Source organism: Balaenoptera acutorostrata, chromosome 19 (assembly GCF_949987535.1).
Source record: "Balaenoptera acutorostrata chromosome 19, mBalAcu1.1, whole genome shotgun sequence".
Taxonomy (NCBI): Eukaryota; Metazoa; Chordata; class Mammalia; order Artiodactyla; family Balaenopteridae; genus Balaenoptera; species Balaenoptera acutorostrata.
Window position 1 is genome coordinate 58513797 of NC_080082.1, and position 11361 is coordinate 58525157.

At 37.6% G+C, this 11361-nt stretch overlaps 2 protein-coding genes across 2 annotated transcripts in view; both read right to left on the reverse strand.

Annotated features, from left to right (window-relative positions):
• LOC103005028 (sulfotransferase 2A1) overlaps nt 1-1627 on the reverse strand; it is a 43024-nt gene extending 41397 nt beyond the window's left edge. Inside the window, 1 exon segment of the mRNA XM_057533728.1 lies at nt 1603-1627. Coding sequence (XP_057389711.1) covers nt 1603-1627 — 25 coding nt within the window.
• Nucleotides 1628-2405: 778 nt separating this feature from the next.
• LOC103005307 (binder of sperm protein homolog 1) lies at nt 2406-5358 on the reverse strand. Its single transcript, XM_007168386.1, has 3 exons — nt 5265-5358; nt 2923-3054; nt 2406-2548 (listed from the first exon to the last, which is right to left on the reverse strand). Exons 1-3 carry the CDS (start codon nt 5356-5358, stop codon nt 2406-2408), a joined length of 369 nt encoding a protein of 122 aa, XP_007168448.1.
• Between the last annotated feature and the right edge of the window lie 6003 nt (nt 5359-11361).

Below are 11361 nucleotides of genomic sequence, written 5' to 3' on the forward strand. Positions count from 1 at the left end.
CCCTCCCTCAAACCAAGCACTGCCCCCTCCCCACACACTATTCCTTGAATACCCTAAACACACTGTCTTTTACATTTGCCTGTCTTTCAGAAGCTCTATTCCTCGAAGACTTCAGGCAGGACTCCCCTCCCTCCCTTTCTTCAGATTCTGTGATTTAATGTCATCTGCTCAGAAAAGTCTTCTCATTTAAATACAAAACAGAAATAGACCCATAGACATAAAAACAAACTTACAGTTCCAAAGAGGAAAGGGGGAGGAGGGATAAATTAGGAGTTTGGGATTAACAGATACACACTACTATATATAAAATAAGTATGTGTCTTTATTCCCGTCTTACCAGACCTACTAGAGAATGGACTTGAGGATATGGGGAGGGGGAAGGGTAAGCTGGGACAAAGTGAGAGAGTGGCATGGACATATATACACTACCAAACGTAAAATAGATAGCTACTGGGAAGCAGCCGCGTAGCACAGGGAAATCAGCTCGGTGCTTTGTGATCACCTAGAGGGGTGGGATAGGGAGGGTGGGAGGGAGGGAGATGCAAGAGGGAAGAGATATGGGAACATATGTATATGTATAGCTGATTCACTTTGTTATAAAGCAGAAACTAACACACCATTGTAAAGCAATTATACTCCAATAAAGATGTTAAAAAAAATAAATTAAATAAAATAGGTAGACAACAAGGACCTACTGTAAAGCACAGGGAACTATACTCAATATCTTGTAATAACCTATAATGGAAAAGAATCTGTAAAGGAATACACACACACACACACACATATATATATATATTGTCTGACAGCCATTGTTGAGTGCACGGGCTTGATGTGAGGGATTTATGAGCTAACGTGGTAAAACAATCAGGCCAAAACATCCTCCTGAGCGAAAATCACCGTCATAGTTATTAATGTTAGTCATAATTATGTAAGTCATATTTATTAATGTTAAGAACTCTGTTCCTGTTGTCAAATTGCCTGGATTCAATTCCTGGCTCCTCCACTTACTAGCTATGTGACCTAGACTGCTTTATGCCTCACTTTCCTAACATATAAGACGTAGGTAACAAAAGCACCAAATTTCCAAGATTGCTGTATTATACGGGTTATTATGTGCAATGCAATTAAAGAGTCCCTAGCACAGAGTATGCGCTATAAAATTGTTTTCTTTAATAATTGCTACTGCTAGGACAACTATTACTACAACTAATAATAATAATAAAATTATCATTTTAGAATTATCATTATATTATATGATCCAAACAAAATCTCTATATGGTAAGCAATAGTATGAACCGAATTTGTGGATGGAGAAACCAAGGTCAAAATCAGTTAATTTGTCTGAAGTGTCACCACTGGTAAAATGTGGGGTAGGGATTCAAACCCCATGCTGTCTGATTCCAGAGTGTTCTAAGCCACGATGCTACATGACCTCTTTGGACCTACTAAGTTCACAAGATCATGCTTTCCTCCAACGGTGAGGAAGAACTTTACCTTTTACATGGAGCTTGAACAGTGATGGGCTCCAGCCTGACCCCTAGTGGATTCCTCGAGGAGAACATGTGAGGGTTCCCCTTCCTCCCCATCTTAGCCAACACTTACCTTTTGACTTTTTGATGATAGCCATCCTAACAGGTGTGAGGAGATACTTAACTGTGGTATTGGTTTGAATTTCCCTGATGATTAGTGATGTTGAGTACCTTTTCATATACTTGTTGGCCACTTGTACGTCTTCTTTGGAAAAAATGTCTATCCAGGTCTTCAGCCATTGGTACAGACATTGTGGAAAAGAATATGGATGTTCCTCAAAAAACTAAAAATAGAACTGCCATGTGATCCAGCAATCCTACTTCTGGGTATATATTCAAAGGGAATAAAGTCACTATCCTGAAGAGATATCTGTACCTCCAAGTTCATTGCAGCATTTTTCACAATAGCCAAGATACAGAAACTAAGTCTCCATCGATGAATAAATGAATAAAGAAAATGATATATTATATCATATATATTATATATCATATGATATTATATATATATATATAATGGAATAATATTCAGCCTCCACCATGATCAACATCCCCCAACATTTGTTACCGTCTATGAACCTACACTGATACCTCATTATCGCCCAAAGTCCATACACTTTTTTTTAAGGGTCTACTTTTACACAGTTAGCAAGAAAAGTACTGAGGCTGGAATATAGTTTTCCATATCAAAACCTATAGTCCATAATCAAAACCCCAACTTATTTACAGCTGGATGACCTTCAACTCATATCTCAGAAAAAAAACAAAACAAACCCTTTTAATGAGGGTCTTACATCCTCCTTTCCCGTCAAAAACTGTAGACTCTTTCCCATGAGAACGATTAAATCTCTTCATCCCCTCCCCCAATAAATCTCACCGTCAATCGCAATATTTCCAAATCTTGTCCTTGTTATAATTCTGGGTCAGTGAACACCATGTTTTCCCAAATGAATCCCCATCATCGGTACATTCCCAGTATATCAGGTGTCTGTACCAGAAGGGAAACACACATTTTGCAAAGTCTACAGAGAAGAGAGAAGCAGTCAGAATAAGAATTCTATTTTGTACCTCCCCTTTGCCACACACACACACACACATACACATACACACTTCCCACTCCATTTGCTCTGCTCTGTTCCACCAGAAGCATATGAAAGCAGTACTGGTGAGGGATTGAGGTTCTGCTGAAAGATTTCTTTTCAAGGTAACATGGTTGAAGCACTCATAATATACGTTTGGTGCAATGTGATTTTCATACTGTCAGAGAACTGTGCATCCCTTATTTTCACAAATTAATTGACTGCAGATTCCCTTTTCAGAACCCTCTTGTGATCTCACCGACCCTCAGCGCCCAAGACAAAAATGACCACCTTGTATTCAGAGGCAAGACACTCACCTTCTTCAGAACAATACTTCCAATATCCTTCATAAGTTTCATTCAAGGAGCACCACTTGTGTTTTGCATTGAACTTGACACAGTCATAGAAAATTCCATCTCTATAGTGGAATGGAAAGAAACACTTGCCATCTAGAGAAAACAAAAATTCTTCATCTCTCTCTGGGACTGTTAGTTGAGATGCTACAAAGGTACTTCCTGTTGGGTGTAGGGGCAGAGGGTCAGGGGTTGCACTGAGCTAGGACCTAGTTCTATTGAACAATATTGAGTCACACAATAGCAGAGCTGCTGGATCTCTACTAATAAAGGGTTTGTTTGTTTGTTTGTTTTATACTCCTACTTCTGTCCCACTTTTTTCCATGGCATAAACAGTCTTGAAATTTTGCTTAGCATTTGGCCCCAGTTCCAGAAATATTCCTTAAGCTTAGAAACATAAATGTGGGCATCTATCTATTAAATGATTACCACCACATCCCACCATATCTATTTTCTTCACCCTCTTCCACCATCATACACACTCATACACACACAATGTGATAGCCTGGTTTGTATCTTTCCACACTTTTCTCCATGCCCATGTGGGTATCTCTCTCTCTCTCTCTCTCTCAATCATCTATTTCCATCCATAAAACATATATATAACCATGCAACATATATGTTATTTATTATTATTATTATTATTCACACACAGAGACACACAGGCACACATACACAGATTTTTTGCTCCCTCCCAAAATGATTCATACTTTATAGCCATAACTTGAGTCTCTAACTTAACACATCATAGAAATCCTTTTAAACTTATCCTTTTAACTTTTGTAGCTCTCTTTCCTATTGCTGATTCTTACTCTGTGATATGGATTTTACCACAATTTATTCAATTTCCCATATTCAGATTTTTTCCCTGCTGTAAATAAAGTTCAGCAAACATCCCAGTATGTAAATTCTTATGTATCAAAGCATTTTTTTCTATCAGATAGAATCCCCAAAGCAAGGTTATTAGGTTAAATCGTATATAAATTTGTAACATTGATGGATATTGCTTTCTCAAAGGATAATAGCAATTCGTCCTTCCTAACAATGAGCTCTTTTACCTGAATTTACACCAGCATGAAGCATTTCTACACTTTTTTAAATGGTGACTTTTCTAACAGGTGATTCCTGTCCTGCTTTAAAAGATCTCCTGGTTCTTAAGGCACATCTATATTTTCCTGCACTTTCTTCTTACATTAAATGTGTTTTGTTTCTTTCACATTTAGTATTTGATTGGACAGGAATTTACTTTTGTATATGATACAAGAGGGGAGTGCAACTTTATTTTCTTCCCAGTAGATATTCAGTAAGACAAACTGATGGTAAAATAAACCACCTGTACATTTAAACATCCACACATTTGAAACCATGTATTAAATTCTAATATATCCTGGGATCCATTCTATATTTTCTATCAAGGTCTTGAAATTACTGGAGAGGTAGATGGTGGTAAAATGGACAGGGTCTGGAGCCAACAAACAACAGAAAATATTTCTCCTTCTCCTCTGCCCCTCCCCCCCCTTCTCCTGCACTTTCTTCACCTCCTCCTCTTCATTATCATCATTATTATTATTACTGGACACTTTCTATGCAGATACCATGCTATTTATATTACTATATTTGTGGTTTGTTTAAATATCTGATAATACAAGGTATTTCTCCACCCCAGTACTATTTTTGTTCATAATATTCCTAATTACTATTGGACATTTTTTTTAATATATGAGTTGTTCTGTATGAACTTTAAAATCAAGTATTCTCTATTAGATTGGCAGAAATTAAAGAGTAGAAACATAAAGTGCCCGGGAAAGTTCAGAGTGATTTCTCTTTCTTGTTTTTCTTTTTTATTTTATTTTTTTATTTTTGGCTGCATTGGGTCTTTATTGCAGCAAGCGGGGGCTACTCTTCGCTGCGGTGCGTGGGCTTCTCATTGCGGTGTCCTCTCTTGTCGTGGAGCACGGGCTCTAGGCGTGCGGGCTTCAGTAGTTGCAGCATGCGGGCTGAGTAGCTGTGACTCACAGGCTCGCAGGCTCAGTAGTTGTGGCGCACGGGCTTAGTTGCTCCGCGGCATGTGGGATCTTCCCGGACCAGGGCTCGAACCCGTGTCTCCTGCATTGGCAGGCGGATTCTTAACCACTGTGCCACCAGGGAATCCTCTTGATTTTCTTTATTTGTTTACAAGGTACTTATATTACATTTCATGAAAGGAGAAAAAAAGGTTTTTTACCAGGAAAAAAATCCCATTGATTTCCCCATTTTTACAAAATTAAAAGAAAATATGCTTTTTAGCAGTTTTCTGATCAACCTACCTTTGACTTCTGGAAGGTGAGTTATAGTTTCTGAAAAATAAAATTTGAAGCTGACGTTTATTTCACTATTCTCATGTCTTCCAACCAAGATCATGGCATGATCTTCTATGTTTTTTAGAAATTGCTTTATGTTCTTCAATATGATTTTATCATTTACTTTATATAAGTCCTGCATATTTCTTGCTGATGTAACCCCAAAGCATTTTTTGACATTGATATAAAACAGAATGATTTCCTTTTCTATCAATGTCTAGTTGGTCCTTACCAGTATAGAGAAAAACCATTGACTGTTGTATGTCTATCTTAAATCCAGCCATATAACCTGATTCTCTTTCTAAAACTAGTCATCTTTACTAGTTTTCCTAGGGGTTTTAAGTATACAATCATAAAATAATTTTGCCTGTTACGTTCTGTAGGCTTACAGATTATGTCCTTTTGGAAATATCACATATGTTAGAAAAATATGTGATATCCTCCCAATAATGTTAATTAGTACTGTTTACAATAGACACCTCTGTGCTTTCCTGGTTTCAGTTGGAATGACATTAGGGTTAAGGATGTTCATTTCAGCACAGTTAATAACAGTCAAAAAAAAAAAAAGAAAATCCAAAAATATCAAACTAAAGGAATTTTAAAATAAAATATAACTTTATAATATTATGGAAGCATCAACAAAGATGAGCACATAAATAGATATGGAAACATTTGTACTTTGTCTTTAGGTGACAAAAGGCATTTTCTATTTCATTATATTATATAAGACTATTTTTGCAAGAATAAAATCACATTATGAAGTTCTATGTAATGAAATATTTGGTCACTCAAAAATATTAACAGTAAAGCAGGTACTATTTTTATTAGCAGAGAGTAAAATTACTATCTTTATTAACAGATAGTAAAAATTCTATCTTTATTAACAGATAGTAAAATTATGATTTTTCTCTTCTTTTTCCTTAACTATTTTTTTTTAACATGGAAGGTATTTTATCTTATATACAATGACATAAAATAGTAGTTTCGTGAAAAATATGATTTCTTACCAGGAAAAGAAGTATAGTATTCATATTTTATTACAAAATTAAAAAAAAGTTTTGATCAACTCACCCATAGTTGGTGAATATTTACCTGAAAGACACAATTTTAAACAAATATTTATTTCACTAGATTTAGCCTTTAAAATAAAATAAAAACAAAATATTTTACCAAATTCTATTCTAGTAGGAAGAATAATTTTGGGAGAATTAACATATACACTCTATTATATATAAAACAGAGAACCAACAAGGACCTACTGTATAGCACAGGGAACAATACTCAATATTTTGTAATAACCTATAATGAAAAAGAATCTGAAAAAGAATATATTTTTATGTATAACTGAATCACGCTGCTGTACACCTGAAACTAACACAACATTGTAAATCAACTATACTTCAATTAAAAAAAATTGTTTTATAAAAAATAAAAAAATTTTTAAGAGAATAATAATATTTTGAAGGCGATGCATCAAAATTCAATGTTTATTTTCAGTAGTGTGATTGTGGGTGATTTCTAATTTTTCCTTTCGCTTTAACTGTATTTTCCAAATATTGTTAATGAATAAGAAATAATTAAAGTTATTTTTAAAACAAAAAAATTCAGCAGGCAAAAGTAAATGATTTACTTTTTCCACACTTCCCGACAAAATAAACCATATAATAATAGGAAAAATGTGTTTTATCATCTCACGTTTACTTTCTGCTTTGTTTTGTTTTATTCTATTTCTTTTCAGTACTATCTGGAAGGTATGATTTGAAGCAAACATTTGCTTGACTTGTCCTTGGCTTTTAAAATGAGATGCAATTAGTTTTAGCATCTGTTAAAAAAGAGTCTTTTCATCAGTTTCATAGGTTTGTTGTGAGGATTAAATCAAAACATATGTCAGGGCTCAGCCCAGCAGACAGCACTTAGCAAGCACTTTGAATATGGTAACAATCTTATTGCAATGATAAGGCTTTCTCTTCTTACAATAATCACGATTATTTTCTCCCCATCAGATGGAAGACTTATTCAAGTTTGCAATAGATTTTCACAAACCATAGGGAGGTTATATCCATTTAAAATTTGTCCAGAATTCAAGTTTAAGAGACTTTGCTATCCAGCAAATATTGAAGTTACAAGAAATCTCAAAGAAAGTGCTGGGGCATTTCATAATAAATGGATTGCCCATTGTTCATAGATCTACAACTGCTCTTCTCTAAGATGAGAACACAGACAGGATCTCGACGGATGTGTATTTGCCTGTAAATTTTGAACAGGCAAGCTGTAAAACACAGAAAACATTTTTTTCCCTGGGAGCAGGAAACAGGGCACAAAGAGGGCCACTTACAAGTCTGAAGGATTCCAGTAGGAGGACACATAAATATAAACTGACAGTGTAAAGACGTGGCTAAAAAAATATGGTTTCTTAGACTCTAGCTCAAATCCCAGTTGTCATTAGCTAGCTGTGTGACTTTGGGTACATGACCCAGACCCTCTGTGCCTCGGATTCTCTTCTATAAAATGAGGGCAATAGTTTTAGCTACCCCAGGGGATTGTTATGAGGAACAGATGTATCAGGCATATAAAGTACTTAGAGTAGTGCCTGGAACAAAGAAAGGACTTAATAGCTTATAGCTGCTATTGTTACCAACAATGTTATAACTACTGAAATATTGTCGTCATCATCACCATCATTTCATCACTATTGTCTGTCATTAGTAATATTCAGGCCAGTGCACAAGATACTTGTATCACAGTATCACCTGTGCTATCAAATTATAATGTGAGTCTCACGCAAACATCCCTCTCTGCTTAATGGTAGAAATTTTTTCTGCCACTCACAGAAGGGAGGGCATTAGACAATTCTTTTGAGTATGTGGGAATGTTTGCGTGACACAAAGATTTTAAATATTTTTAAAAGGAAACCTGACCTAATCATAATAGCAAAGAATTATGCAGCGCTCATGGTAGGAACGTAAAATGGTGCAGCCGCTATGGAGGAAGGTATGGAAGTTGCTCAAAACATTAAGAATAGGTTTACCATATGATCCAGCAACCCCACTTCTGGGTATTTATCTGAAAGAATGGAAACCAGGATCTTGAAGAGATATCTGCACCCCAATGATCATAGCAGCACTATTTACAATAGCCAAGACATGGAAACATCCTAAATGTCCATCAATGATGAATGGATAAAGAAGATGTGGTATAAACATACAATGGAGTATTATTCAGCCTTAAAGGAAGGAAATGTGGCCATAGGCAACGACATAGATGGACTTGGAGGGCATTATGCTAAGTGATATAAACCAGACATAGGAGGTTAATACTGCACGATTCCACTTTATATGAAGTATCTAAACTAGTCAAACTCACTCTGTGAATATTAACTACTAAACCCTGTATTCTGCCTTTCTAATAGCTGTAATAACACCTGTAGTAGTACATGCAAAACAGTGCTAGTAATAGTAATGACATACTGTTGGCAACCCTGTCGGGAACTTTGCACTGACTGATAAAATCCACCCAGCAATCCTGGGATGGGAAGGCGGCAAGAATCATTCTCCTCTTGTTTCAGATGTAGGAACTCAGAGCATCTGAGGCTCAGAGCCTTGCGGGAGGTTACAGATGGAGCTAGGACAGGACCCTGCCTGGAGGGAGATGGGCAAGGGAGACGGAGGTTAGGCAAGGAGGGGGGAGGATGCCCAGGAGCTCCCTCGCCCCCATAAACTGATAAAGCCTCTCTCAACGCAAGATTCACATCTTAGCACAAACCTTTGCTGAAGTTTAACTATTATCCAGTGGGCGGTCTAATCCCACAGGAGCCTGAAATGGAAATGGGCAACGGATGGACAATCCTAGGACTTTAGGTTCACACTGCATGTCAGGGTCTGCCCGCCTGGACAGTCTTTCTTGCAGGGGACCGCACTGTCATGGGGTCCCTGAGTACTCCCAACAGCCTGTCATAGCGGAGAAATTACATTTTGTGCATGGCAAATTTCTAGTCCTGGAACAAGATCTCTCAAACGAGCCCTCTGTGAAGCCTTGCCAGGTCAATCACGTCTCCAACCTCCAGATAGGCGTATAGGCTATTAGGACTGACACTCCTTTGTCTTTCTTCCCTTTAGCCTGTGAACTCATTGAGTGGAGATACTCACGCCATTTAATCTCTGCTTCCTGTGCCCCTAACAGGATCTGAAACCTACCACCTCATTGCTTCTAAAACGCTCTAAAATGCGTGGCTTTTCATGTTCGAACGTCTCCGAAATCAGAATGCCCCTTACATTTGCAGGCATCTTATTTTCTGCAGACCAGGCTGCTATGGGGACGTGGTGGTTATTGCCTGCACTGAATATGATCACATTCAAAAAGTCAGCATCAAAACTTGTAGTGTGCACGTCAGTGGCTCAAAAGAAACTCCCAGAGGGAAGAACAGGCTCTCTTAACCCCTGGGTTATGAGAGGAGAGAGAGGTAGTGAATAAGCAACAGTTCTGAAGACTCAAGAGTAGACCATCACTACCTAATTGTAAAGACTGGCTTACCTGCCCAGGACCAATGGGTTTTAATTGTTTTACACATTGTTTTGAGAAATGCTGCAATCACTAAGGTTCTGCACAGCAAAAGGATAATATTAAATGGAAAAATGTGACACTGATAATTCAGGAGGCCAGACACTAAAAGTGGAGAAATTTTAGGACCCTCTTAACCAGATTCTTTCATGTATATTTTCTTTTTTATGTATGTATAAGAGTGACATCTCATAAAAAACCTAGGTACAAGTCAAAAGTGTTACTTTTCAACAAGTATAAAAAATTCTAACTGATAAGAAAGCAGTGGTCATAGTTACACCAAGAGCATTTTTTTCCTTTTTTAAAAAAAAGTTTAATCAATACTGTGTTTGATTTATTTTTCCATGCAAAGATGGCCTGAAGAATATTTGAAAATAGTTCACACAAGATCATAGTTTTTTGCCATCCCATAAAAATTGTTTTCACAACTGTGTGTAAGACATGTAAGAAATGAATCCGTAATGAAATCCCCTCTTATATTTCACTTTATAATTGTTGAAGGCAACATGATTTTGGTATAAGAATTAAATAGGTTTTCCGAAAATTAGTTCCATTTTCAAAACCTCTCCATAAGGCATTTAACATATATTAGCATAAAAGAAGACACCTGGTAATCAAGTAACATGACTTCTGTCAACAACATTTTCTCATTCATATTCCTGTCCTTGTATTTTTATTTGTCGAATCTTATTTACAAAAAAAAAAAAAAAAACTATCCGTGGATCGTGTCTATTCAATGGAAATACCTGAAAAATACAAAGAGTATCTTTTTCTTTCTGAGGGTACATGAGATAAAGATGGCCCTTACCCTTCAGGGCATCTCTGATTTGACTACATACAGCAGGAGAGGTTTCTAAGTATCCAACCCCAGACGCTGTCACATTGCTCCTCACCTCCATGTTGGAGACCGGCCAAACTGTGGAGGCAGCAGACCCAAACCAACAGAAGCCCCACAGGCAGCGCCATGCTCCTCCGTCCAGGGAACAGTGGTCCACCGGCTCACCCTCAGGATTTTATAGCCACAGCCCCTTTCTCCTCCTCCTTTGTTCCTCCTTCTCCTGTTTTTCCATCAGCCCCAGTCTCCTCCTTCTTCCGTCCCCATCCTGCTTCTAATACCCCTTCTCCTTCTCACCTCCCTTCTCCCCCTCCCCCTCCTCCTCTTCATCCTTCCTCTTTCTCTCTCTTTCTCTCTCTCTCTCTCTGCCCCAAAGCCAAACCACCTCCCTTGCATAGGGAAGACATACACAAAAAGAAGTACTTAATGAAAAACTGGCATTCAATAAGACAAGGATTAGAAGAGTCAGGGTGAAGAATTTCCAGTTGTTTCCATGACAACAAGGATCCCAGGAGCAGTCAGAGATTCTTCCAAGTCTTGGACCTTACCAGTCTTTGAAAGCCAGGGCTGAAGACTCCCCCGGAGGATGCCAGAGAGGCTGCCTGGGGAAGCAGGTTTGCTTTGCTCGTACAAGCATTTCCGTGTAAGCTCTGTGAACCTTCAGTGTGGGCC